Here is a 27,800-nt window from a genome sequence, read left to right as displayed (position 1 = left end):
AGCCCACTTCCCCTATTTCCTGTTAAATCCACGGACTGAGAATGGGAATTTATCCCAGGTTTCTGCTCTGCTTTTTCCCATCAATGGGGACAGGGAGAGGGCTGGGAGTGGGGAGTGGGTGCCCAAACCCCTCCAGAATCCCAGCTCAGTGCATGGGGTGAGCAAACCCTAAATCCAAACCCCAAATCCCAGCAGCTCCATCTCTTCTCTCCCATCCTTGGGTGAAAAAAAAAAACAAAACCAAAAAACAACCCAAAACAAAAAACCCACCAAAAAAAAAAAAATCACAACAAAAACAAACCAAAAAACACTTGGAAAAAAAAAAGAAATTCCCAGAGAAGAAAATAACGGTGTGGGGGAGGAAAGAGCCCGGAGTCAATGGGAACTTTCCCGGCTGCTGAAACATAAACAGCTCTTCCGTGTTGACACAACATTTTAAAGGTTTCACGGCAGGAAAAAAAAGGCTCCTTGTCAACATTGGCCTGCCCAAGCCACCCCCTCTCCCTCTCCAGCTGCAGCCTGGCTCCCCTGGAAGGGTTTGTGTTCCCTGGGGAAGGTGGGTGATGGAATTCCCGGGAGCTGCTGGGGGATGAGGCACGTGGGGCGCTGGGTTTGAGGTGTGGGGAGTGTCCCCCAAGTAGGAAAATCCTTGAGGATCCAACAGAGCTCCTGGTTTTCCATCACAAAGGGTGTGGGAATGGTGTCCATCTGTCCAGCTGGGGAGCTGCCAGTTGTTCCCCTTGCTCTGTGCCAGCCTTGCCATGGGGCACACAAGGGGGTGGCTGCAAAAAAAATTTAAAAAAGGGTTTAGCAGCACTTAATCCTTATTTTAATATTTAAAGGAATGATTCCATGGATTTTCCTTAAAATTCTGATTTAGTTATGAAATTCATCCCTTTTGGGATTGGAAAAGGGGAAACCCTTTTGGGATTCCCAACGGACAAAGGTTGCACCTGGAGGAGCCTGGAGATGTTTTGGGGAGTTGTAATCAGCAAAACTCTTTGAAAATCCTAAACCTGAGAGTTTGGGAGCTCTGAGAGGCTCCAAGGGAGGTGCAGGTGAGCTCAGAGAGCCTCACCCTTGAGGTGTTTATAGGGCCGGGAGATGATTGATTTGGGGCATCAGGAAGTTTCCACGCTGGCCACGAGCCGAGCTGGCAGGAACGGGAGTGGGAAGAATTCCCGAAGTGCGGCCACAATGGGACCGTTCCACTCGGGCTGCGATTCACAATGGGGCCGGGCTGGGATCCAGGGAGAGGCTGTGCCAGGGCTGCGGGCACCATGGAGCCCCCTTTGTTCCCCACCTGCCCTGCCCAGGTGAGGTTTCCGCTTCTGCTCCCGCCTTTGTCCCCCCAGGTACGATCAGGGAGCGTCTCACGGCCCCAGCCAGGGGCTCCTCGCCCGAGGCTCCTCGGGAATTTCTGGGATGGTGGAATTGAGCAGGGATTGGATTGCTCAGGGATTTTCGGGGAAAGGGGAGGTGGGGGATGAACCAGCGCAGTGGAGGAGCAAAACTTGGGGTGATTGAAAAGTTGGAAGCCGGATTTGGGGGTCTGTCACTGGCGCGTTGTGATTTTGGGGATGTCCCCGCCGATGCCGGGAATGTGGGCTGGGCTCTCCAAAATCCAGGCACGGCTCCACCCCCAGCTGGGAGCGAGGGGGGTCCGGTCCCTGCTGCCCCGGGGTGAGGTGCGGGGGGTCTCAAGGTGTCCCCCCAGACCCCTCCGAGTCTCGCCCAACCTTTGGGGGTCTCGGGAACTGCAGGGCAGAGCGTGGGAGCCGCCGGCGCTGTCACACGCGGGTCCCCGGCGGGCGGGGGGTCTCGAGGGGAGGGGACGGGGACCAGGGGCCGCCCCGGAGCCGCTTGCTGGCTGGCTGGACCGGTGTCCCTCCTCCTCCTCCTCCTCCTCCTCCTCCTCCTCCTCCACCTCCTCCTCCTCCTCGCTCCCTCTCTCCGCCCGGCGCCGGGGCAGCTCCCACCGGAGGCGCTGGGGACATGGAGCGGACCTGAGGCGGGCGCGGCGGCGGCTGCGGAGCCCGCACCGGCAGCACCGGGACTGGCACCGGCACCGGCAGCACCGGGACTGGCACCGGGACTGGCACCGGCACCGGCAGCACCGGGACTGGCACCGGGACTGGCACCGGCGGCGGCGGGACCGGGGCTGATCGCAGCAGCGCAGCGGAGCCGTGAGTGCGGCCGGGGGGCACCGACAGAGCCCCGGGGGTCGGGGAACACCCTCGGGGGTCAGGGAACACCCTCGGGGGTCGCGGCTGAGGCACCCCACCACGAGAACCCCCCCAGAGCCCCTCGGCTCGAGGAGGAGAAGGGAAAAGGGGGAACGGGGCGCGGGTCCGGCCCCGCCGCAAAGTTCGGGGCTGCGAACTCCGCTCCGAGCGCCCCCGCAGCCCCGGGGAGCCGGCAGCGCAGGAGTTAATCCCGCACCCCCGTCCCGCAGCCCCACGGGGAATTTTGGCCCCGTCCCACCGCGAACCGCGGCTCCGGAGCTCCGCGCGGTCCCCAGAGAGAGATTTGGGGTCGGGGACAGCGGGACAGCCCCCGGCACGATCCGGGGGTGTCCCCGCGGTGCGCAGGGACAGACGGACGCGCTGTGGTGGCTCCGACACAGCCCCGCGTGTCCTGGGGCTGGGGGCGAGCGGGGGGGACACGGCTGTGCCCTGCTGGGGCGGGTTGGGGTCCCGCTTGTTGCCACCTCTTCATCCCCCATCCCTGTCCCCCATCCTTATCCCCGATCCCTGTCCCCCATCCCTGTCCCCATCCCTGTTCCTTGTCCCGACCGTCCCAAGGGACAGGTGACACTTCGGGACATCCCGCCCACCCTTCCAGGTGTCCCGGCGGGGACAGGGGACGCCTGGCTCGGGGACAGGGGACGCCTGGCTCGGGGACAGGATGGCTCCGGGCAGGAAATCTCGGCCGGTGCCACACGCGGGAGGTTCGAGAGGCACAAACACCGCGACACTGTCGCGATAGAGCACGACCAGAGAGTTTGGGAGCGGGGACAGCGCTAAACTCTGTCGCTTTGCTGGGACAAATCTTGTCACCTCTACAGCGACATTCCCGGAGCGGGGTAGGGGTCATCACAGCGCGGATGGTCCTACAGGGGCTGTGAGTGCAGATTTGGGGGGAATTCGGGTTTTTTTCACCCTTCGAGAGCTGAAAAATCTCATCTCAGCGAGTTAAACCCAAAGTTCAGCGGCAAAGAGAAACGCGGGAGCGGCGCGGTCCTGCAGGAGAGGTTTGGAGGCGGAAAAGGCGAATAAACAGACATCTTCGCCGGGTTCCACCTCTGATTAATGATTTCCAGGGGGTTGGTGCCAGGCAGCAATGATGCTGCCCGGGAAAAATCCGTGGTTGGAGTCCCGGTTCCATCCCGTGGGCTCGGGGAACACTTCACTCCCCAAGAAAAGCTGGAGTGATGGATTTGAGGAGTGAGAAAAAGGAGAATTAGCTCGGTTAATGTGATTTTTTTCTCTCCCGTAGCACGGAGCCGATAAGGTCCCTCCCTCCCTCTCCTACCGAGCCGATAAACTCCCGTTTGTAATTCGTGCCATTTCCTCCCGGTTCAATTTAATTTGGTGCAGGATCCATTCCGGTGACACTGATACAGTACTTTTCCCCCTCTCTCTCTTTTTATTTTTTTTCCTTTTTCTTTTTGAAATCCAGCGATTTTCGGAGGCTTTTGTGCTGTTAAAAATAGCAGCTGGCCTTTGACAACCGCGGGCAGGCTCAGGACAGTTTTTCTTGACACATTTTTCATCTGATTTGTGTCCTTCCCGTGGCAGAGTGGCACCAGAACCGCCACCTCTCCCTTCCCAGCGGAGCAGAAATCCTATTTTATTTTTATTTTTTAAACCCCTTTTTTCCTCTCTTGAAAAAACTCAACTCCTGCGTTGCTTTTTTTTACTTCCACCCAAACCCTCCCCTCTCCCTAAATCTGTCTCGCAGCGAAGTTTATCCCAGGCTGGGAGATGTCCTGAGGGGAATTTCTGGACTTTTTGTCTCCCTGCCGAAATGTCCATTATTCCGGGGGGGATCTGTGCCCTGGCAGCCTGGGAAGGGGGAGATGGAGCAGCTCATAAAGTTGTTATGTGCTGGAGGGGTTTAAATTTCATTGATGGGCTGCAGGGGAAAGGTTTGTGTCCCGGGAAGGGAGCATGGAAAAGCTGCTCTGTCAGTTGGATTATTTTTAATTTTGAGGCTTCCTGGCATCCCTAAGAATGGGAGCACTTTAAAACCAATTTTTCAGTGAGATTATTTTTAATTTTGGGGTTTTTATGGGGTCCCCAGGAAACACAAATGCTCCCAGGGAGGGGAGCAAGTTAAAGCCAGTATTTCAGCAGGGTTATGATTAATTCTGAGTTTTTCTGGTGTCTCCAGGAAGGGGAGCATTTTAAAGCTGCTCTTTCGGTGGGGTTATGTTTAATTTGGGGGTTTTCTGGTGTGTCTGGGAAGGGGAACATGTTAAAACTGCTTTTTCAGTAGGATTATATTTAATTTTGCGTCTTGCTGGCATCCCTGGGAAGGGAAGCATTTTAAAGCCACTCTTTCAGTGGGATTATTTTTAATTTTGGGTTTTGCTGGGTCCCTTGTGCTCAGCTGGGACTGGGATTCTCCAGGGCTGAGCAGCTGTGGGGTGAAGGTGACTCTAAACCCCCCTGGTGAGGATTTGGGGGGTCCAAAACCCCCCAAAAAAGGGTGAGGAGCTCCAAGCTTGGTTGGAAGAGGTTGGGGCAGAGCATCCCTGGGAGCTGGGATTGGGAATTTCCTGCTGAGGATGTGGGGAGGGAGAGGGGATCCCTGTGGGATACAGGAGATGGGAATTTTTGGGATACAGGTGAAGAGAATCTTTGGGATACAAGTGATGGGAATCTTTGGGATGCAGGTGGGATGTGTGGAGGGAATCTCTGGGATGCAGATGACAGGAATTTTTGGGATACAGATGACAGGAATTTCTGGGATGTAGGTGGGATGTGCAGAGGGAATCTCTGGGATGTGCTGGGCTCTGGAAGATGTGCCTGTCCCAACCCTCCTGGTGCTCAGCTCCGGGATCCCAACCCACAAACCACAAACCCAAATGTTTTCAGGGACATTGGGATGGCCACAGCCACTTTTGGGGGTCTCTCAGAGCTGACCCTGTGGGTTTGGGGGCTCAGGCTCGCTGTCCCCTCGGGGATGTTGTCTCTTGGTGTCCCCAGCTTTGTCCAGAGCCCTGTTCCTGTTTTCTCCAGCTTTATCCCATTGTAAACATTCCCGGCTGCTTCGTGCCAGCCGGGCTTTGTGCCTGCACGTGGGATTGCAGAAATAAAAAAAAAAAACTTCCAAAAAAGCTTTGACCACCCAGGGACCACCTTTCCCACCACCAGGGCCGTGCTGGCAGCGCCGCTGCTCCTGTCCCACCCTGCGAGTTCCAGCTGTGCTGAGACAACACCCGCTGCTCATTTTCCTCAAAAATCCCATTTTTTGGAGCAGAATAACCCCCCCATGGCCGGGCAGTGGCTGCCCTGAGCCCGCGGTGCTGTGGAGGAGCCGCTGCCCTCTTTTGTTCTCTGCTCTGAGTGCAGGCTGAGGGCCAGGGGTGAGGAATTCCCCCTGCACTGAATCCCTGGGGGGATTAAAGCTGGAAAAGAACTTTGGGATCATGGATCCCCTAAACCCGGCTCTGCCACGGCCAGCACCTCGTGTTCCCTGGGAAAAGAGTGGGGGACCCGAGCTGCTGATTTTGGGGAGGCTGAAAAGCTCTGAGAGAGGCTGGGGGGGCTCAGAAGAATCTGGGGGTTCAGGGCTGATGAAGGAGCTGAGAGGGCTCAGAGATGATGCAGAGAAGAATTTGGGGGGCTCAGGAGGAGCTGGGGGGGCTCAGGGCTGAAGGCAGAGCTGAAGTTTTAGGGCTCAGGGTGGAGGAGCTGGGGGGCTCTGCATGGATGGAGGAGTTGGGGGGGTTTGGGCTGATTATTGAGGAATGGGGGGCTCAGGGGGTCTGTGGGGCTCAGGAGGAGCTGAGGGGGTTCTGTGGGGTTCAGGGGCATCTGTGGGGTTCAGGAGGAGCTGAGGGGGATCTGTGGGGTTCAGGGGGATCTGTGGGGCTCAGGGGGATCTGTGGGGTTCAGGGGGATCTGTGGGGCTCAGGGGGATCTGTGGGGTTCAGGAGGAGCTGAGGGGGTTCTGTGGGGTTCAGGGGGATCTGTGGGGCTCAGGGGGATCTGTGGGGTTCAGGGGGATCTGTGGGGTTCAGGAGGAGCTGAGGACCCCCAGTTTGGGGCCGGAGGAGCCGCGGGCTCGGCGCTGCGGGAGCAGCCTGGCTCTGCGGGAGGCAGAGCTCCGAAACCCGCACAGCTCCCGGGCCGGGCGTGCCGGGATTGGGGTCCCTGCAGCACCCCCGAAATGCCCGGGCCGGGCTCTGCTGGGCCGGGCTCTGCTGGGCCGGGCTCTGCTGAGCTCTGCCTCTCGTTTTTCCGCAGGATTTTCTCTGGGTTGGGGTTTCGTGGCGCTGCGGGGAGGGAGCTCCGAGCCGCGGAGTTTTGTGCGATGCATCACCCGATTCCCACCCGGTTTTAACCCGGTCGGGAACACGCAGAAAGGAAATAAATTAGCGCAGCTTCTGACAGTTCTGCTGGGAAATATCTCCGTGTTTTTTACCCCATCCCGAGCCTTTCAGGGAGTCGCTGCAGGGGTGGGATCTGCTCCGGCCCCGCCGTGCCCCGGGTGCTGGGCAGTGCCCGGGCTCCCGCAGCTCGGGGAGTTACAGAGAGACAAAATTTCAAATATTTCAGCCCCAGCTCTTTTGGGTTTTTCGGCTGAATCTGTGTAATACTCACCTCGGAGCAGCTTTTCCTGCTAAAAATTATGGGTTTGAGTTAAAAGCACTCGCAAGACAATTCGGGTGAAGTTGGCAGAACCCCCAGGAAACAATTTTGGACAATTTTTGGAGCTCCCCTCCCTCCTTTCTTCCCATTCTGTGTCCACCTGCTCCAGCCCCACGTGGAGCTGCTCCAACCCCCAAAAATGGCTCTGCTCACCTTCATTCTTTCCATCCCCAAACACCCCAAATATTTCTGCGAGTGCTTTTAGCTCAAATCCATCATTTTTAACGGGAAAAACTCCTCCCATGAGGATTGCACCGAGGGGGAAGCTCCTGCCCCTTCAGCCAAAGGATCCAAACTGGGAAGAGATGGGGCTGAAATATTTGAAATTTTGCCTCTCTACAATTTAATGCTCCATTCCCAGGTCTGAAATATTTAAAATTTTGTCTCTCCACAATTTAATGCTCTGCTCCCAGCCAGACCATGTGATGGTTATAAAAGATGCAGGTGGTGGCTGCAGCCTCCTGCCACCTTTTCGCTGTCCCTTATCAGACAGGGACAAGATAAGAAGCCACCTGAGGACCCCCTGAGAGCGCCCAGTGAAATCTGTAATTGTTATTTTAATGCTGGTGCAGGCGGCTCACGCTGCTCATTGTTGGCTGGAAAGAGGAGAGGATATAAATTAAATATAGCCAAGGGAGCTGAAAGGCAGCATTTGATCCGTTCTGCTGTGGAAAAAGGGGCTGGCAGAAGCTGGGGACTTGGGAGAGGTTGGAAAGGAGAAATCAGGAATTTGGAAGGCAGAAATTCAGAAATTGGAGGGTAGAAATTAAGGATTTAGAAGGGACAAAATTAGAAGTTGGAAGGGAGGAATTCGGAAGTTAGAAGGTGGGAATTCAGGATTTGGAAAGGGAGGAATTCAGGATTTAGAATCCAAAAGGGAGAAATTCAGACTTTGGACGGGAGAAATTCGTGGTGATGTTGCTGCTGTCCCAACCCCAAAACTGAAAGTTTTTTGTTGTTGGACAGTTCTGGGCTGCCACCACGGCTCTGTCCCAACAGTGCCACCAAACCAGTGCCAGTGCTGGCCACCCCTGCCACCCCCAGGGACACTCGGGGTGGGGACAGCTCTGAGGAGAGGCTGGAACGTGTCACCTGCAGTGTCCCCACCGTGGGGACAGGGAGACAACTGCAGCGGGGACTGGGGACACAGAGGGACACAGAGGGACACAGAGGTGGCTGGAGCAGGGATTGGGGACACAGAGGGACACAAAGGTGAGTGGGAGCCCCAGATTGGGCAGGAGGGTCACTGTCACTGTCACTGTCACTGTCCCCTTCAACAGCCCCGTGGGAGGAGCTGCTGTGGGGACAGTTTGGAAAATCCTCTGCCCTGGCCCTGGGAATGGCAGAACTGGGAATGGGAGAACTGGGAATGGGAGAACTGGGAATGGCAGAACTGGGAATGGCAGAACCAGGGAATGGGAGGACTGGGAATGGGAGAACTGGGAATGGGATAACTGGGAATGGGGGATCACTGGGAATGGGATAACTGGGAATGGGGGATCACTGGGAATGGGATAACTGGGAATGACTGGGGAATGGGAGAACTGGGAATGGCAGAACCAGGGAATGGGAGGACTGGGAATGGGAGAACTGGGAATGGGAGAACTGGGAATGGGAGAACCAGGGAATGGCAGAACTGGGAATGGGAGAACTGGGAATGGGAGAACTGGAAATGGCAGAACTGGGAATGGCAGAGCCGGGAATGGCAGATCCCGAGCAGGGCGGGCTCGGGGAATGCCAGAGCCCGGCCTTATCTTTGTGTGGAACAATGGAGGGCTCGGCCCTATTGTTCTGCTCGCGGTCCCCCGGGGCACGGGCTGGCTCGGGAGCGTGCCCGGATCCGCGGGCAGGGCCGGGCGGGGACAGGGGGTGGCACGGGTGGCACGGACCCCTCGTGGCTGCCGCTCCAGCGATTCCCGCAGGGAGCCCTTTCCCGCTGCTTCTCCATGTGGATTTTTGGAGCAGGGAAGGTCCCCTGGAGAGCCCAGCTGCAGGATGGGCAGGGCAGAGCAGAATTTGCCGGTTTTTAGGGGCTCTTTTAGGGATTTGGGTTCTCGGGTCCTTTCTGCTGCATTTCCTCTGGTTTATGGGTCCGTCCTGGGAATTTGGCTGGGGAAAACGCATTTTTGCATATGGGATTTGTATGTTTTCCCCCCAAAAAACAAAAAAAACTCATCCTGGGGGCTGGGCAAAGCTGGCACAGCCCAGGGAACAGACACAGGAGCCCAGGACCCCTCGGGCTGCAAGCAGAGCCCCCAAATCCCCCCCAAATCCTTTTGTTCTCCCAGAGCCAGCAGCACATCCCAGTTCCTTGGGAGCAGGCTGGGATGGGCACCTGGAGGCTGGAGCTGCCAATTCCCACTGCTCGGGGAGCCCAGAGGAATTTGGGATAGAGCAGGGAGGTGACACAAGTGCCACCAGCACCACAAACCCTCCACTACTGCAGGAACCCCCAGTTTGACTCCCTGTCCCAAATGGGGAGGGTTAGCAGCTTCTGGTCCATGCTGGGTTTTTGTTGTGCAGTGAAAATCACCCCAAAATCCTCGTTCTCAAATCCCTCTGCTCTCCCAGCTCCCACCTGGGAGCTGAATTTGCTGGGTTTTAATTACTCCAAATCCAGCAGGGCAAAGAAGGGGTGAAGCCCAAACCCATCCCATTGGGATTGGGGTGATTTAGAAGTTTCTGCTCCCACATCCCTTTGGGTCCTGCACCCAGAATTGAGGTGTCCCAAACCCTAAACCCCGGGGGTGTCTCCCTGAGCTGAAATAGTGACCAAAAAATGACAAAAGAGTGACAAAAATGGCTCCTGCAGTTTCTCAGAAGCGCTGCCGGATGCTCTGCGTCACCCAAGGTGGGGGATGAGCTCAGGAACCCAAACCCACACCCCAAACCAGAGCAAACAGCACCAAAACCCAAAACAACCCTGGCTGAGGGGGAAATGGGGCCAGAACTGCTCTGCTCTGCTCAGGGGGCTTCATCCAAACCCATCCATCCCTGAGTCCTGTGAGATGAGACCACCAGGAACAGAGTCAGGGCTGCCTTGGGGAGGGTTTTTGGGGCAGGAGATGATTTGGGGACAAGAGATGATTTGGGGAGCAGGAGATCACTTGGGGGGACAGAAGGTGATTTGGGGACAGGAGATGATTTTGGTGCAGAAGATGATTTTGGGGGACAGAATGTGATTTGGGGACAGGAGATGATTTTGGTGCAGGAAATTATTTTGGGGGACAGAATGTGATTTGGGGACAGGAGATGATTTTGGGGCAGAGTGAGGTTCATGAAGATTCTTGATGTTTCCTGGGGCAGCTCCCAAGAAAAACCCCATTACTGGAACGTGAAGCAACCCCAACATCTGGAGCTCTCCATGCCCTGAATTTGGGCAAATTTAGGGACTCTCATGTCCCTTTTTGTCCCTCCATGTGACAATCTGGGCCCCTTTGTTGCAGCCCAGGGTGCTGAGCACAGGCACCCCAAAGGTTTCCGGGGCGCTGCCGGTTGCGGCTGTGGGGCGGAAACGCGGCCCCATAAGATTTTGGGGTGTGATTAGAGGTTTGGGTGCTGCAGGTGACAGGTCCCAGGGCTGGCTCTGAGCACCCTTGGGTGCTCCTGGGTGTGCCCAGAAATCCTGGGAAACATGAGGAGGGATTGGTACCCACAAACAGGAAAACCTGGAAAAGTAAGGGATTAGTGGAAAGTGGAAAATGCCATAAAAAATCCCATAAAGGATGGGGTGTTGTTGGCAGGAATGGATTCCCAAAACCTGGAAAAAGAAGGGAATTATTGAAAGGTGTAAAATTCCATTAAAGCTGAAGAGCCTTTATGGATGTGGGTTTTGACAAGGGATGGACACCCAAACTCCTGGAAAAATACAAAATTGTTGGAAGGTTTAAAATTCCATAAAAACTCAAGGATGTGGAGTTCCTGATTGGGATGAACTCCCCAAAATCCTGGGAAAAGAAGGAATTATTGGAGGGTGTAAAATGCCATGAAAACTCAACGATGGCAGTTTATGGACTGGGATGGACCCAAACCATCACCGAGTTCTGCACATCCCAACACCACCATGGATTCCCCATGGAAAAAGGGTTTGGGAAGGTGGGAGGTGCAGGGCAGGTGGGTGACCCCCACTTTGGGGACTTTTTTCCAACCAGGAAAAGGGTTGGATGTGTTGGCCTTCCCTCCCCTCAGGCAACACAAAAATCTGGTTTAAATTCTGATTTAAATTCTGGTTTAAATTCTGATTTAAATTCTGTTTTAAAGTCAGGTTTAAATTCTTATTTAAAGCCGGGTTTCAAGTCTTGTTTAAAATTTGGTTTTCTCTCAGCACCTCAGCCGAGCCCCCCCTTCCAGGCTGTGCCTGGAAACTCTGAGTGACACAAGTGACACAAAAACGCCACCGAGATCGGGCGCCCCGATAAACCCGCGGGCGCTTTGGGGCGAGGGCAGGGCGGCACTGCCAGGGCAAGGAGGGACCCCTGCCAGGCTCTGGGTGAGTTCTCCCCATCCTCCTCCGAAATTTTTCTTTATTTTTCCGTGTTTTGTCATTTTTTCTGTTTAATTCCCGCCATCGGTGGCTCGGGGGGAATCGGTTCCGCTGGGGAGGGATGGTGGGGATGATGTTGAGGTTCTGGTGGGGATGTCCTGGAGAGGTTTTGGGATTTCTGCTCCAGGGATTTCTGCTGGATCCCAAAGATCTGGAGCTCTTCCCACACCCCTCTGTGGGTCACAACCCCGCTGGGTATTGGGGTAAAGGCTCAGCATCCGCAGACCAGGGAGGTTTTTGCATCTAAAATATCTTTTTAGACTTGTTTCTGATGAGGAAAAAAAAGGGTAAATCCCCATTTTTCAGAGTGATAGGGTTCTCTCTATTAGAGGGAATGCTTTGGGGTTTTGTAGGGTTTTAATGCAGGAGAGTGAGAAGGGAAGAGGAAAAGGGGGCAAAAAAAAAAAAAAAAAATTTTTTTTTTCCTAGTGGTTTAGACCTGTGATTTTCTGCAAAGGGGACTTGGTGCTTTCAGACTTCTCCCTACCATCCCTGCCCTTGATTTCCCTCTCCTGAGCATCCCCTTTCCCCAAAGATCCTTGCAGCCCCATAAAAATCCCCTGGACACAAACCCTGCAGAGCCGGAGGTGCCGCAAGGATCCTTTTCCTTATGAATTTCTCTCCTGGAGTGGAGGAACCAACCCAAAGCTCCTGTCTGGTCTGGAGGCCAGGAAATGGGAATGACCAGTGCTGGTCCCATCACGTGGCTCCTCCTGGGATTGTTCCTGGGACTGGGGGGGGGGATTTAATGGGGTTGGAAATAATTCCAGCGCCGCGGAGTTTCCTCCACTTCCCTGATGAGATCATTCCCGGCTCATAAATCCCGCGGCCAGGAAGTTCCACCTGAGGTTCAGGCGGATTTTTTTTCTCCTCCCCTCCTCTTTTGAACCCTCCCTATGGCAAAAGGAAAAATGTGTTTGGGATGTGGCTGTGAACAGGGTGGCTCCGGGCCAGGGGACGCCCAGGGAAGGATCCGGCTGCTTCCAGGGATTGGGATTTATTTGGGTAATTATGGATCTCCTGGCTGGGTTTTGTCACACAAGCTCGTGGGAGGCAGAATCCCTGGATTTGGGGGTTGGGAAGGAATTTTAAAGAGTTGTTTTGGAGATCCTAAAGGATAAATCCCTTTGGAGTACTGGGAAAGCAGAGGAGGATGGAAATTCTCCATCTGAAGGGACACTGGGATGTGTCCCAGAGTTCTGGGATGGATCCAACAGATCCTGGTGCCCACAGGGGATGTGTGGGGCATGGATCTTGATCCCAGTGATGTGTGGGGCATGGATCCCAATCCCTGTGCCCACAGGGAATGTGTGGGGGTTGACTCATCCTTATCAAGCTTTGTTGGGGGATTTGTTTTCCCATTCCCACCCACTGGGATCCTGCTGGACACCAGAAGGTCGAACCCCAAGGGGATGAGTTGGATTTGGCCAAGGGTGACAATCCCATGGGAAATCAGGAGCAGAGCTGCTGAGAGCAGAGCCTGTCCTGCAGTTTAGTCCTCACCCCATTTCCTGGGACCCCATGGTCTCCTGGGATTCATAAGGGAAGGAAAACATCCCTGATGGAGAACATAGAGCACCCCATGGAGCCTCCCAGATCCTCCTGTTCCCCTTGGTCCTGCCTGGGGATTCTTCTTTTCCTCCCTGCCTTGCATTTGAGACTATTTAGGGATGAATCCCTGTAAGTTTTGGACAGTGGGATTGATTTGATTTAACCCCAAAACTCTACTGGAATTCATCAGGGAATTCAGTAATAACCCTGGGTATGGCCTGGAGGCCTGAGGAGCAGGCTGGAGATTTTTTGGGATAGAATTGGTAAAAATGGTTATAATTTCTTTAGGATTCAACCTTCCATGGGCTCCCTGGAGACCTGGATTGCTCCTTTCCATTTTGAAAAATTTAAAATTGATGCTCCCCCTGCCAAAAAAAAAAAAAAAAACCAAACCCATAACGTGACTGTGCTGAGACAATTCCAGGGGTGAGGAGGTGACATCCCCCCATGAGGACACCAGGATGGAGAGGGGACCTGGTGGCACAGGCAGAGAGGTGACCCCCACTCCTTCCTGTGCCTGTTCCCGGGAGTTTCCGTGATGCTGGTGCTGTCACAGGAGTGTCACCGCTGTGCCCTGACCCCGTGGGGACATTTCCGGATGTTTCCGGAGCCCGTTTGTCCTTTGGGGAAGGAGGAATCACCTTCAGGGTGGGGGATGGACAAATCCCTGGCTGGTTGGGGTGGCCAGCAGCAAATCCCAGCTCCTGCTCACCCCAAAAGTCTTGTCAGGATGGAAAGGGGTGTTTGGGGTCTGGGGGTCACTTTGGGGTGGGGATTTTCCATTGGGCACTGCCAGGCTCCCCTGGGAGCATCCCCATCCCCAAATCCCCCGTGCCCACCAATAATCTCCCATCTCAGCACTTTTTTTTTCAGCTTTTCCAGCACCCTGAGCTCTCTGGGCAGGGGAGCTTTGGGTTTTTGTGCTGCTGAGCACAGGTGAGGTGTTGAGAACATGGAGGATTAGGCTGAGCCCAAATTTGGAGCGTTTCTGCTGCTGCTTTGTGGGGCAGTGGGGTGGGGACACGTGCTGAGAGCAGAGACACGTGGAGCTGTGGCTCTCACATGGTGCTGGTGCCATTTCTAGGGCTGAAAACACTCATCAAGTTGCTTTTTGGGGTTAAATTTCTTTTTTTTTCAGAACCAGCAAACCCTGTGGGTATCACATGATGCTGGTGCCATTTCTGAGTCTAAAAACCCTCATCCCATTGTCTTTTGGGGTTAAAAAAATCATTTTTCAGGGTAAGCACCTTGGGGACAGAGCCCTGGCAGGGGACACATGCTGAGAGCAGTGACACACGGAGCTGTGGCTCTCACATGGTGCTGGTGGCACTTCTGAGTCTAAAATCCCTCATTCAGTTGTCTATTTGGGTTAAAAAAATAATTTTTCAGAACCAGCAAACCCTGTTGGTCTCACATGGTACTGGTGCCATCTCTGGGGCTGAAAACATCGTGTTGCCTTTTGTGGTTAATATTTTTTTGTAGAACCAACAAACCCTGTGGGTCTCACATGATGCTGGTGGCATTTCTGAGTCCAAAAATCCTCATCCCATTGCCTATTTGGATTTAAAAATAATTTTTCAGAACCAGCAGACCCTGTGGCTCTGATGTGGTGGTGCTGGTGGCATTTCTGAGTCTAAAACTCTCATCCTGTTGCCTCTTTTGGGGTTAAAATATCATTTTTCAGAACCAGCAGACCCTGTGGATCTTACATGATGCTGGTGGCATTTCTGAGTCTAAAACGTTCATCCTGTTGCCTGTTGGGGTTAAAACCCAATTTTTCAGAACCAGCAAACCCTGCTGGTCTCACATGATGCTGGTGGCATTTCTGAGTCTAAAAACCCTCATCCAGTTGCTCTTTTTGAGGTTAAAAAATAATTTTTCAGAACCAGCAAACCCTGTTGGTCTCACACGGTGCTGGTAGCATTTCTGACTCTAAAACGCTCATCCTGTTGTCTATTTGGCTTAAAACCCAATTTTTCAGACCCTGGGCTCCTGCATTTCCTCATCCACATTTTCCTCCCCCACCTGCCATTCCCAGGGAATGCCTCCCCCCCATCCCGGGATGCTCTGGATCCCCAGGGACATCACGGCAGCTCCGTGAACTTCCCCCAGGCAGGGACATCGGCCACCCCTGGCCATCCCGGGCAGGGCAGAGCAAACATCCATTCTTCTCTCTTGGAAGACACCCGGGGGCGGAAAGGCTTGGAAGCGGCTCCGGGGGACATTCCAAGTCTGGCAGGAAAGCGGCCGCGCTCGTCTGGCAGGAGATGGGCCATTGTCTGTGCCGGTGGCCGGCCGGGATTCCTCAGGTCCTGCCTGCAAGAGGAAAATCTCCCTGTGTGTCTTTATTTTTTCCTCTGCCCCCTCCCAGGGGTGTCGGGGCTGCTGCTCGTGCCGCTGTTTCTCTTTTGGTGTTTCCTCCTCGGATTTTTCCCTGTTTGGCCCCGGTTTTCTGGGATGTGTTGGCGGGATGAGGGTTTTTTTTGGGATGATTGGGCACCACGTTGGGCTGCTGAAGGGAGAAGTCATGGGTGGAGGGCTTTGGGAGGGAGGAGAGCAAAAATTCCAAGAGTTGGGACAACCTTATGGGCAGGAGAGGGCAGGGTCATCCTGAAAATTTGGGTCCCCCCAAACTGAGGGGCAGGATGAGGCAGGAGTGATGTGACACAGGATGAGGGGTCTTGGTGACTCTTGGATCCCCAAGATCCTGAAATGCCAGGATCTCGGTATCTCTTGATCTCCACATCTCTTAGATCCCTAAATTCCTGCAGTTCTGGAATCTCGTTGCCCCTTTGAATTCCCAAACTCCTGCAGTGCTGGGATCTTGGTGTCTCTTGGATCCCAAATTCCTGCAGTGCTGAGATCTCAGCATCTCTTGGATCCCCAGGTTCCTACAGTGTAGGAATCTTAACAATTTTTGGATCTCTGAAATTCCTGCAGTGCTGGGATCTCAACATCTGGATCCCAAACTCCTGTAGTGTGCAAATCTCAGCATTTCTTGGATCTCCGAATTACTGCAATGCTGGAATCTCAATATCTTTATCCCAAGCTCCTGCAGTGCTGGAATCTCTAGGATTCCCAAGCTCTGCAGGATCTCCACATCTCCTGGATCTTCAAATTCCTGCAGTGCTGGGATCTCAATATCTGGATCCCAAACTTCTTCAGTGCCAGGATCTCAACATCTCTGGGATCCCAAGCTCCTGCAGTACCAGGATTTTGGCATCTCTGGGATCCCAATCTCCTGCAGTGCTGGGATTTTGGCATCTCTGGGATCCTAATCTCCTGCAGTGCTGGGATTTTGCCATCTCCTGGATCCCAATCTCCTGCAGTACCGGGATTTTGGCATCTCTGGGATCCCAATCTCCTGCAGTGCTGGGATTTTGGCATCTCTGGGATCCTAATCTCCTGCAGTGCTGGGATTTTGGCATCTCTGAGATCCTAATCTCCTGCAGTGCTGGGATTTTGGCATCTCTGGGATCCTAATCTCCTGCAGTGCTGGGATTTTGGCATCTCTGGGATCCCAATCTCCTGCAGTGCTGGGATTTTGCCATCTCCTGGATCCCAATCTCCTGCAGTACCAGGATTTTGGCATCTCTGGGATCCCAAGCTCCTGCAGTGCTGGGATTTTGGCATCTCTGGGATCCCAATCTTCTGCAGTGCTGGGATTTTGGCACCTCCTGGATCCCAATCTTCTGCAGTGCTGGGATTTTGGCACCTCCTGGATCCCAGTCTCCTGCAGTACCGGGATTTTGGCATCTCTGGGATCCTAATCTCCTGCAGTGCTGGGATTTTGGCATCTCTGGGATCCCCAAACCTGTGCCAGGCAGGGTGGGGGTTTTCTGGCACCTCAGCCCCTTTTCCCAGCCCCTGGAGCCGTTGTGCTCCACACAAGCAGGGCTGATAGGATCAGCCTGGCTGGCGGGCAGGAAGGGTGGCACGGCCACCGGGAGAATTGCAGGACGTGCCGTTCACGGGTATGAACCAGGGAATAAAACCTGTCACCGTCCCCAAAACCCTGGAGTTGCCAGGCTGGGATTAGGAGGAAAGGTGAAATATGGGAATTTCAGGGCTTTGCTGGTTGTAGGATGAGCTCCCCAAAAAGCTGAGGGAAGGGAGAATCCCATGAGGATTTGGGATCTGTTTCCATCCTCCGGGCTGGCATTTTCCATCCCAGCCCCGTTCCCTCCCTTCCTCCCCGCCCTGGATTAAATGGGGAACATTAAAACCCAAGAAGATCCCTTTCAGTGCTGGTGCCAGGGCGATTGTTCCTTTTGTGCCCATTGTGTGCCCCAGGCAGCCCCGGACCCCACACCTGAGACCCGCCTGGAATGAGATAAGGACGCGTTTTCCCCTTTTTCCCTTTTTTTTTTTGTTTGCTCGGCAGAGTGGATAATAAACCCTCAATGAGGCCTCTTTCAAACACGGCCCTATTAAAGCGCTGGCCCCATTTGAAAAGTAAATTTCCAGTGGCACCGGGAGGTGAAGCACAATGGGAACGGGACCTGCGGGAGGGGTGGGATTTGGGATTTTCTGCCTGTTTCAAGCTGAAGGCATCGCTCCTACAAAACCTACAAAACTTGGATTTTTTGACTGGGGCTAAAAAACACCAAAAAAAAAAAAAAAAAAGCCGGGAAAAGCTGGAAAAAGGAAATTTCACGCACACCTGAGTGGCTGAGGTGTTACACATTCCTGCCTCAGTTTCCCCACCTGTAACACATCCTCACAAAGCAAATCCTCGCTGGAGCTGGCACAGCTTTCCCACCGTGTCCCTCCTTCCCGGCCATGGGTTTTGGGGGCCGGGTGGCCCCGGCCAAGGTGAGCCGGGGCAGGAAGGGGCGCCGCAGGATGCGGCAGCCCCCGGGCGATGGAGGAAACCCGGCGGGTTTGTTCGGAGGAGGGCGAGGGAACCGAGATTAAAAAAAGGCCCGCTAAGATCAGAAAGGCTGGCGAGCACAGTGCCCTATTGTGGAGCTGTCACACTTCCCTTTACTTTATTGCTTTTGTCCAACACCCCATTGTTCCACTTCCTTTTGTCCCCTATTCACAGCCCTGGCTTTTCATTACCCAGCCGGCCTTGTTGTTTTCATTTCTTTTGTTTGAAGTTCCTGAGAGGAAGGTTTTATTTTCAGCCGTTTGATTAATTCGCAGCTTGAGCCGGGCTTTGTTTGTTATGTAATTGCTGCCCCCAAGCCGGGCAGCCCAGCTCAGCCCTCCCCACCCCGCTTTGCACCCCCAAATTGGGTTCAGGGGGGTCTGGGAGGTGAGAGGATGCTGGGTTTGGGTTCAGGTGCTGTCCCACAACCCAGATCCCGATTCCTGGCAGCGTCTGGGGTAAATCCCTTCCCTAAGAGCCTCCTTTTCCTATTATTCCCATTTGAAAGGAGAGGACAATGCTCGTTCCCGTTCTTGCTGGGTGGTGTGAGGGTTGGTGGCCTGGAGGAGCCAAATCCCGGTGGGCACTGCCCCGTGGGCACCACGAGCACAGGCCTGGCACTGGAGCGAGGAAGGGGACACGGTTTTGGGGACAAACCCCATGGAATGACAGTGCTTGGGGTCCCGTTGGGGTGTTAGACCCCATTCCCAATAAACCTCTTTGTTATTCCTGCAGTGGGATCAGGGTTGGTGGGATCAGGGATTGGTGGGATTCCTGGTACTTGTCCTGGCACGGCCTTGGCCAGTGCCAGGGACTCCTGGAGGAGCCATTCTTGCCAGTCCCAGTCCCAGTCCCAGTGTCCATCCTGTACTGGGCATTCCCTCAGGAGCCTTTCTAGCACAGTCCTGGAGCACTGAGGAGGATCCCTGGGGGGCTGGCACCCTCCTGTCACCCTGCCTGTTGGCTCACTGGTTGTGGCTCACTGGAAGGTCCCTCAGTCCCAATCCCTGCATCACCTTTGGGAATTCATTCCTCCATTCCAAGATTTCCCTGATCCCCCAAATCTGGAAAACCAGGAACAAGAGCTCAGCTTTGCCCACAGCAAACCCCAGGAACGCTGTCCTTGCACTGTGGGCACCAGGCTGGGGGAGGTGTCCCCATGCCCGAGGGTGCCTGGTGACCATGGTGACATCCCTGCTGCCCACAGGATGTCCATGAGGAGCCCGGTGTCCCCACCCCCAGAGCTGGATGGAGCGGGGACCATGGTGAACTGCGCCATCAAGACGGAGGAGAAGAAGGAGAGCGGCCCCGAAACCCCTCCAGGGGCTGCCCCCAGCACTGAGCCCCGGCCCCACGACCCCCCAGGACCACCACCCAGGGATGGCAGCGACCCCCAGACCCTGCCACAGGTGGGTGTGACAAACGTGGTGCTGCCCCCATCCCTGCTCCAGACCCTCCCATCCCAGGGAAGAGGCGGTGGCTGCTCCCCCGCGTGGATTTTCCTCATCCCAAGGAATTAAAACTGAAATCTGAGGCTCTCCCAAGGTTTTTTTTTGCTCCTCCTGATCATCCCTGGGCTTTGAGGGCTTCACCTTTGGTGTGGAATCCCCTCAAGATGTTCCACATCCCTTCAGCCTCCCTTTTCCATCGTCCTTGGGTTTTTCCTCTCCCTTCAGAGGGGAAAGGAGCTCAGAGGAGCCGGGCAGGCTGGATAAGGGAGAGAAAATCCCAGCATTTCCAGCACGATTCTCTCTAGATGGGATTCAGGGAATGTGCCTGCAGCTCCCAGCATCCCAGCAGATCGGGATCCCCATCCTGGGGGTGTCCCTGGGGGTGTCCCTGGTGGTGGCAGCAGCTCCCAGTGACATTCTGTGCCCGCAGGAATCCCGCTCGCCTGCCAGGGACGCTCCCGAGCCCCGGCGCTCCGCCTTCGAGCCCGCCGGGGGCGGCCAGGAGAAACTGGACTTCAACAGGAACCTGAAGGAAGGTGGGAAATGGTTTTTGGGGACAAATCTCATGGAATGGCAATGCTTGGGTTTCCTTGGGGTGTTAGAGCCCGTTCCTGATAAACTTCATTGTCATTCTGGTGGTGCCCATCTGCCACTGGGGTGGGATGGGCACCCACAGGGGCTTGGAGGGATCAGGGACTGGTGGGATCAGGGACTGGTGGGATCAGGGATTGATGGAATCAGGGTCTGGTGGGTTCAGAATTGGTGGGATGAGGGATTGGTGGGATGAGGGATTGGTGGGATCAGGATTGGTGGGATCAGGGATTGATGGAATCAGGGATTGATGGAATCAGGGACTGGTGGGATCAGGGATTGGTGGGATCAGGATTGGTGGGATCAGGGATTGGTAGAATCAGGATTGGTGGGATCAGGGATTGATGGAATCAGAGACTGGTGGGATCAGGGATTGATGGAATCAGGGACTGGTGGGATCAGGACTGGTGGGATCAGGGATTGGTGGGATCAGGGATTGGTGGGATCAGGATTGGTGGGATCAGGGATTGGTAGGATCAGGATTGGTGGGATAAGGATTGGTGGGATAAGGATTGGTGGGATCCAGGATTGGTGGGATCAGGATTGGTGGGATCAGGGATTGGTGGGATCAGGATTGGTGGGATAAGGATTGGTGGGATCCAGGATTGGTGGGATCAGGATTGGTGGGATCAGGGATTGGTGGGATCCAGGATTGGTGGGATAAGGATTGGTGGGATTCCCAGTACCAGCCCCTTGTCCTGGCAGGGCCTTGGCTCGTACTGTGCCGGGCATTCCTAGAGGAGCTGTTCTGGTGGCCACTTCCCAAGGGGTCTCTTGAGATCCATTCCCTCACCCAGATCCCTCAGGATTTTCCCAGAGCTGTGGGATGGGCTGAGCTGTGGTGCTGAGCCTTGGGATGTGCTCACGTGGTGTCCCCTGTCCCTGTCCCTGTCCCCCAGTGATGCCAACCATCGAGAAGCTGCTGTCCAGTGACTGGAAGGAGCGGCTGCTGGGCAGGAACACGGCTGAATCCAAGGAAGTGAAAGGTGGGATCCACCTCCACCAACCTTTCCCTGCATCCCAGCTGCAAGCACAGCATTTCCCACCACAGCATGTCCACGTCATAGGGATTTGTTCCTTTTTAAATTTTTTTTTTTTGGGTTGAGCATCTCTGACTGCATGGCGGGTCTCAGCATGTGAGGATCTTTTAATCTCTCCCAAATTTGTCATTCCTTGGTCACCCAGTGCTGGCTGTGGGACTTCTCTGCCTCACATTTCCCACCCCAAACACTTCAACCTCTCTCCTCAACCAAAGGAAATGGGAATTACTCTCCTTAAACAAAACCACCTCCATCCCACCTCGTGCTGCCAACTCTCTCCCTCCTCCCAACCCCCTGACCCTCACCCAGCCGGGTTTTTTTCCCCCCAGGAACCCAGGAGAGCCTGGCAGAGAAGGAGCTGCAGCTGCTGGTGATGATCAACCAGCTGTCCACGCTGCGGGACCAGCTGCTGACGGCGCACTCGGAGCAGAAGAACATGGCCACCATGCTCTTCGAGAAGCAGCAGCAGCAGATGGAGCTGGCCCGGCAGCAGCAGGAGCAGGTGGGGACCCTCCCTCCCCCCAGGGGTCCCCACGAGGGGCAGGGAGGTGCTTTTGGGGTCTTGTTGTCTGTTCCCATCCCAAAGCTCCTTCACAATCATCCCTGAGCCCCCCCCAGCTCTTCTTGAACCCCTCCAACTCCTCTTGAGCCCCCCAGCTCCTCCTGAACCCCTCAGCTCATTCTGATCCCCCCAGCTCCTCCTGAACCCCTCAGCTCATTCTGAGCCCCCCAGCTCCTCCTGAACCCCTCAGATCATTGAGCCCCCCAGCTCCTCCTGAACCCCTCAGCTCATTCTGATCCCCCCCAGCTCCTCCTGAACCCCTCAGCTCATTCTGATCCCCCCTCAGCTTCTCCTGAACCCCTCAGCTCATTCTGATCCCCCACAGCTCCTCCTGAACCCCTCAGCTCATTCTGATCCCCCCAGCTCCTCAATAATCACCCCAACCCCCCCAACTCCTCCATCCATGCAGAGCCCCCCAACTCCTCCGTCCTGATCCCTGAAACTTCAGCTCTGCCTTCATCCCTGAGCCCCCCAGCTCCTCTTGAGCCCCCCAAACTCTTCTCTGCATCTGCCCTGAACCCCCTGCTAGCTCCCCCATCATCCCTGAGCCCCTCAGCTTCTCCTAAGCCCCCCGAGCTCTTCCTGACTAACCAAACTCCTCCATGCTCATCCCTGAGCTCCTCCCAAGCCCTTCCCACAGCTCTGGGGACCCCTGCACCCCCTTTTTCTGTGGTTCTGGCTGGGTTCTGCCAGGCTGGAGGCCAGCTCAGCACTGTCCCCAATGTCACCAGCCTGCCCTGTCCCCTCCCCAGATTGCCAAGCAGCAGCAGCAGCTCATCCAGCAGCAGCACAAGATCAACCTCCTGCAGCAGCAGATCCAGGTAAAGGCAGGGGACACTCCCTGTGCCCCTGTCCCCACGCTGGGTGACTCCCCGTGTCCTGCTGTCCCCTCCTGGGGGTGACACTGCCCTGCAGCGTTGATCTGGTGTCCCTGTCCCCTCCAGCAGGTCAACATGCCCTATGTGATGATCCCTGCCTTCACCCCCGGCCACCAGCCCCTCCCGGTGACCCCCGAGTCCCAGCTGGCACTGCCCATCCAGCCCATCCCCTGCAAACCAGGTGAGCTGGCTGTCCCTGGCACTGTCCCTGTCCCCCCAGCCGTGTTCCTCCTGTCCCCAACCAGTGTCCCTCTGCTCTCACAGTGGATTACCCAGTGCAGCTCCTGCACAGCCCCCCTCCTCCCACGCTGAAGAGACCCGCGGGCCCGGGCCACCTACAGATGCAGGTACAGCCCCAATAATCTATCCAAACCTTGGTACAGCCCCAAAAACTCCTTCCAAACCTCTGTACAGCCCCAAAAATCTATCCAAACCTTAGTACAACCCCAAAAACCCCTTCAGTCCTTGGTACAGCTCCAAAAACCTCTCCAAACCTTGGTACAGCCCCCCAAAAAAACCCCTCCAAACCCTGGTACAGCCCCAAAACCACGGCCAAACACTAATATAGCCCCAAAGACCTCTCCAAACCTTGGTACAGCCCCAAAAATCAATCCAAACTCTGGTACAGCCCCAAAAACCCTCTTCAGGCCTTGGTACAGCCCCAGAAATCTATTCAAACCCTGGTACAGACCTAAAACCACTATCAAACCCTAACACAGCCCCAAAACCCCTCCAAACCCTGGTCTGGGGGTTTGGGGACAGTTCCTCACCCTCCTCCTCCTCAGGAGACCTCGCAGCCGCTGAACCTGACGGCCAAACCCAAAGGTTCGGAGCTCCCCAGTGCCTCCAGTTCTCCCAGTTTGAAGATGAGCAGCTGCCAGTCCCTGACACCGAGCCACGGGGCCACCAGGGAGCTGCAGGCCAGCCCGTCCAACCTCCCCCTGGGTGCGCTCCCGGTTTTGGGGGGACAAGGGACATCCCTGCTGATCCCAGGGGTGACCTGGGTGACACTCCAAGCTGTGCCACCCCTCGGGGCGTGGATGTGGTGGTCAGGGTGGGGTCAGTGCCCAGAGGGTCAGCAGGGCACTTATGGGTGTCCAAGGGGTCAGTGGGGTGACCACTGGCACTGATGGTGTCCAAGGGGTCAGTGAGGTGAGCAGGGCATTGATGGGTGCCCAAGGGGTCAGTGGGGTGGCCGTGGGCACTGTTGGGTGCCCATGGGAGTGGGTGCTGTGAGTGGTCAGTGGAGTGGCCACTGGTACTCATGAGTGCCCAAGGGGTCAGTGGAGTGGCCACTGGAACTGGTGGGTGCCCAAGGGGGTGGGTGGTCTGGGGGTCAGTGAGGTGACCACTGGCACTGACGGTGCCTGAGGGGTCAGTGAGGTGGTCGCTGGCACTGACAGTGCCCGAGGGGTCAGTGAGGTGACCACTGGCACTGACGGTGCTGAGGGGTCAGTGGGGTGGCCACTGACACTGATAGTGCCCAAGGGGTCAGCAGAGTGACCACTGGCACTGACGGTGCCTGAGGGGTCAGTGAGGTGGTCGCTGGCACTGACAGTGCCTGAGGGGTCAGCAGAGTGACCGCTGGCACTGACGGTGCCCGTGCCCTGCCAGGGTTCCTGGGAGAGGGCGATGCCATCACCAAAGCCATCCACGACGCGCGGCAGCTGCTGCACGGCCACGGCGCCGCCATGGAGGGGTCCCTGAGCAGCCCCTACCGCAAGGTGAGGGTCACCACCCACTGTGCCACCCCGGTGTCAGAGCTGTCCCCAGCTGGGGCTGCTCCTGACCCGCTGTCCTGCAGGAGCCCGTCGGGATGGACGCGTCCCCGGGGAAGGAGCGGATGGAGGAGGCGCCCGGGCACCGGCTGGACGAGGCTCTGCTGAGCTGTGACGTGGATGGTGAGCACGAGGGAGCGCTGAGCTGAGCCTGGCTCTGCTCTGGCTTAACTGAGCCCAGCTCTGCTCCAGCTCAGGCTCATCCCCTGTGCCCCTCGCAGGCTCCCGGCACTTCCCTGAGTCCAGGAACAACAACCACATCAAGCGGCCCATGAACGCCTTCATGGTGTGGGCCAAGGACGAGCGCAGGAAGATCCTGCAGGCGTTCCCAGACATGCACAACTCCAGCATCAGCAAGATCCTGGGTGAGATCCCGAGGCTGGATCCCCGGAGGGATGGGAATGAGACCCTGGGCTGGATTCCCTGGAGGGTTAGGAATGAGATCCCAGGGCAGGGGATTCCCTCTGCGTCCCCCTGAGGGATGGGAACAAGACCTTGGGGCAGGGCCCCTCTGAATCGCCATGGAGGGACATCCCTGACCTGGGGAAGGTCAGGGAAGCTGGGGGAATGAATCCCAGGAAGGAAAGTCAGTGAATGAGGAAATTAACCCCTGGAGATGCCTGGGATGGTCAGGAAATGAGAGGATGAATCCCTGGAGGGAAAGTCAGGGAATGAGAGGATGAATCCCTGGAAATGCCCAGGGAAAATCAGGGAAGTTGTTCCTGATATTCTGGGAGAATCAGCTGCAGCACAGCTGTAAATCCAGGTGCTATCCCCACAAGGAATGCCATTAATTAACAGCACTCATTCATTAATCAACCACCAGCACCAATTAACCTGGGGATGGGTTTATCACCTCACTCAGGCATAGAGTGAGGACACTCTGCTCCTTCCCCACGCAGGATCCCGCTGGAAATCCATGTCCAACCAGGAGAAGCAGCCCTACTACGAGGAGCAGGCACGGCTGAGCCGGCAGCACCTGGAGAAATACCCGGATTACAAATACAAACCCCGGCCCAAGCGCACCTGCATCGTGGAGGGCAAGCGGCTGCGCGTGGGCGAGTACAAGGCACTGATGAGGAACCGGCGCCAGGACGCCAGGCAGGGATATTTGATTGGGTAATTAATTGATAAGGGATGCACGGTGTGCCCCACCCGTGCGATCTGAGGGGTGGGGTGACATGGGTGTGGCCTCACCTGGTCACTCTGGGAATTGTGCCCCACCCACGGGATCTGAGGGGTGGGGTGACATGGGTGTGGCCTCACCTGGTCACTCTGGGATTTGTGCCCCACCCGTGCAATCTGAGGGGTGGGGCTCACCTGGTGACATGGGTGTGGCCTCACCTGGTCACTCTGGGATTTGTGCCCCACCCGCGGGATCTGAGGGGTGGGGCTCACTGGGTGACATGGGTGTGGCCTCACCTGGTCACCCTGGGATTTGTGCCCATAGTGACCAGGTAACATTGGTGGGTGTTCACCTGGTGACGTGGATGTTTACCTGGTCCCCACGGGGTTTTGTGCCTGCCTGGTGTCCATAATAGGGGGCTCACCTGGTGTCCATGGGGTTTATGCCCACCTGGTGACATGGGTGAGTGTTCACCTGGTGACATGGGTGTTTATCTGGTGACATTGGTGGTTCTCACCTGGTGACATGGGTGTTCATCTGGCAACATGGATGGGTATTCACCAAGTCACATGGGGTTTGTGCCCACCTGGCTTTATTGGGGTGCTCACCTGGTTCCCATGGGGTTTGTGCTCATCTGCACCGGTGGGGTGGGGCTTACCTGGTGCCTGTGGGATTGGTGCCCACCTGATGTTTATGGGGTTGGTGCCCACCTTGTACCCATGAGCTTGGTGCTCACCTGATGCCCGTGGGGTTTGTGCCCATGGGATTGGTGCTCACCTGATGTCGATGAGGTGAGCGCCCACATCGTGCCCACAGGGCTCGTGCCCACCCAATGTTTATGGGCTTGCTGCCCACCTGCCCCCCACAGAATATCCCCCTCACTGCCCACCCCCATGTCCCACAGGCCTCAGGGCAGCCAGGTGCCCCCCAGCTCCTCGGACGTGCTGTACCCACGGCCGGTGGGCGTCCAGCTGCCCCCGCCCCTGCTGGAGCATTACCTGCCCCGGGGCGTGGACCCCACCATGCCCGTCATCGTCAACACCCGCAGCCTCAAGGACGGTGACGCCGGTGACGACGGGCACTCGGTGGCCGAGGGGGACATGTACCGCTACAGCGAGGACGAGGACTCGGAGGGCGAGGACAAGAGCGACGGCGAGCTGGTGGTGCTGACGGACTGAGGGGGACAGGGGCAGCGGGGCTGGCTGCCACAGGAGCCACTCAGCCCCCAGAGAGCTGCCCACCCCCACAGGGCTCCCACAAGGGTGGGCACCTGGAATTTTGGGTGGCGAGGACTGGCTTGGTCTTGCTTTGGTGGCACGTGGAGCTGAGGCCACCGAGCCTGGAGATTTGGTGACGCGGCGGCTGCGCTGTCACCCCTGAGGGGGTGCAGGGAACCTCCAGAGCATCTCCCAGCCCTGCAGCACCTGCAGAGAGCCTCACCTGCTGGGCACGGACTGGGGACACGGGGTGGGGACACGGGGTGGGGACACACTCGTCCCTCCTCTATCCTGGTGTGACCTCCCCGCCGCGCTTCCCGCTCGCTCTTTGGAGCCTGCCAGGAATTCCCACCGAGCCAATTTTAGCTCCAGCCTGGCCCCGGCTCCAGCCAAGGGCTGCTCGGGGCCCTTTGTGCTCCCAGCAGCTCTGGCCCACTTTGGGAATAAAGCAGGGGCTGTTCCTGCTCTGCCAGCCCCTCTCGGAGGGGACGTGCCCGGCTGGCCCTGAAGTTTGGGCTCCACCTGAGTCCTGCAGGGTGACAGGGAGGGAGCAATAATGGCCCTTGGGGAAAAAAAAAAAGGAATTATTGGGCAAAATGAGCTTGCTCTGGCTAGAGCCTGTTCTGGAGGGCTTGGGGTGAGGTGTGGCTGTGAGAGTCTCCAGGTGAGAGTTAGGGGTGTCCAGGTGAGAGTTTGAGGTGTCCAGGTGTGTTTGTGCAGTGTCCAGCTGTGCACACACACTGTCCAGATGTGCATGTGCAGTGTCCAGGTGTGCATGTGTGGTGTCCAGGGATGCGTGTGCAGTGTCCAGCCGTGCACACTCAATGTCCAGCTGTGCACACTCAATGTCCAGCTGTGCACACTCAATGTCCAGCTGTGCACACTCCAGCTGTGCTCAGCCTCTCCCTGCCCGTGTCCCTCTCATTCCCTCCGTGCACGGGGCTGTGGCACCTCCCTGTGGCAGCAGCTGGGAACAGGCTCCGAGCCTGGGACACCGCGGGGACAGTGACAGTGCTGGGGACACCACGGGACAGTGACATGGGGACACCATGGGAGCTGCAGCCACCAGGGCTTGAGGTTGCACAAAGCAGGCACCAGCTTCTGTCCCCTTGTCCCTCTGTCCCCTTGTCCCCATCCCGGGGTGGGGATCCAAAGCTCAGCAGCATCAGCACCCCAGTGCTGGGGACACTGCCATGGGGACACTGCCATGGGGACATCCCAGGGGACATCTCACCTCCTCTCCTGCCCTGTGTCAGTGCTTTATTTATTCCCAACTCCCTGTGCTGGGGTCCCTGGGGAGGGACAGAGA

General features: G+C 56.3%; 1 protein-coding gene across 8 annotated transcripts; it reads left to right on the top strand.

Annotated features, from left to right (window-relative positions):
* The first annotated feature begins 1,130 nt into the window (after window positions 1–1,130).
* SOX13 (SRY-box transcription factor 13) lies at window positions 1,131–26,992 on the top strand. Of its 8 annotated transcripts, none has more exons than XM_079327425.1 (15): window positions 1,132–1,316; window positions 1,973–2,186; window positions 19,056–19,257; window positions 19,730–19,835; window positions 20,790–20,876; window positions 21,260–21,432; window positions 22,245–22,313; window positions 22,437–22,551; window positions 22,635–22,717; window positions 23,156–23,315; window positions 23,985–24,094; window positions 24,175–24,271; window positions 24,370–24,513; window positions 25,051–25,267; window positions 26,179–26,992. In XM_079327425.1, the coding sequence occupies exons 3-15, from the start codon at window positions 19,057–19,059 to the stop codon at window positions 26,450–26,452; spliced, it is 1,836 nt and encodes a 611-aa protein (XP_079183551.1). In that variant the 5' UTR covers window positions 1,132–1,316; window positions 1,973–2,186; window position 19,056; the 3' UTR covers window positions 26,453–26,992. The 8 variants fall into 8 exon arrangements, 7 of the variants coding, with proteins under 7 accessions (XP_079183553.1, XP_079183551.1, XP_079183550.1 ...); XM_079327424.1 differs by having other exon boundaries at window positions 1,132–1,355; XM_079327426.1 differs by lacking the exon at window positions 1,132–1,316 and having other exon boundaries at window positions 2,050–2,107; window positions 2,138–2,186.
* Window positions 26,993–27,800: the final 808 nt, after the last annotated feature.

Source organism: Erithacus rubecula (assembly GCF_903797595.1).
Source record: "Erithacus rubecula genome assembly, chromosome: 26".
Taxonomy (NCBI): Eukaryota; Metazoa; Chordata; class Aves; order Passeriformes; family Muscicapidae; genus Erithacus; species Erithacus rubecula.
Note: the sequence above shows the minus strand (reverse complement) of the source record. Positions and strands in the feature narration are given on the sequence as shown.

Coding starts and splice junctions, on each gene's coding strand:
- SOX13 (XM_079327427.1), top strand. CDS start 19,057: ATGTCCATGAGGAGCCCGGTGTCCCCACCCCCAGAGCTGGATGGAGCG. Junction 24,095..24,174: donor TGAGCAGCCCCTACCGCAAG/GTGAGGGTCACC, acceptor GCTGTCCTGCAG/GAGCCCGTCGGGATGGACGC. Junction 24,514..25,050: donor CAGCATCAGCAAGATCCTGG/GTGAGATCCCGA, acceptor TTCCCCACGCAG/GATCCCGCTGGAAATCCATG.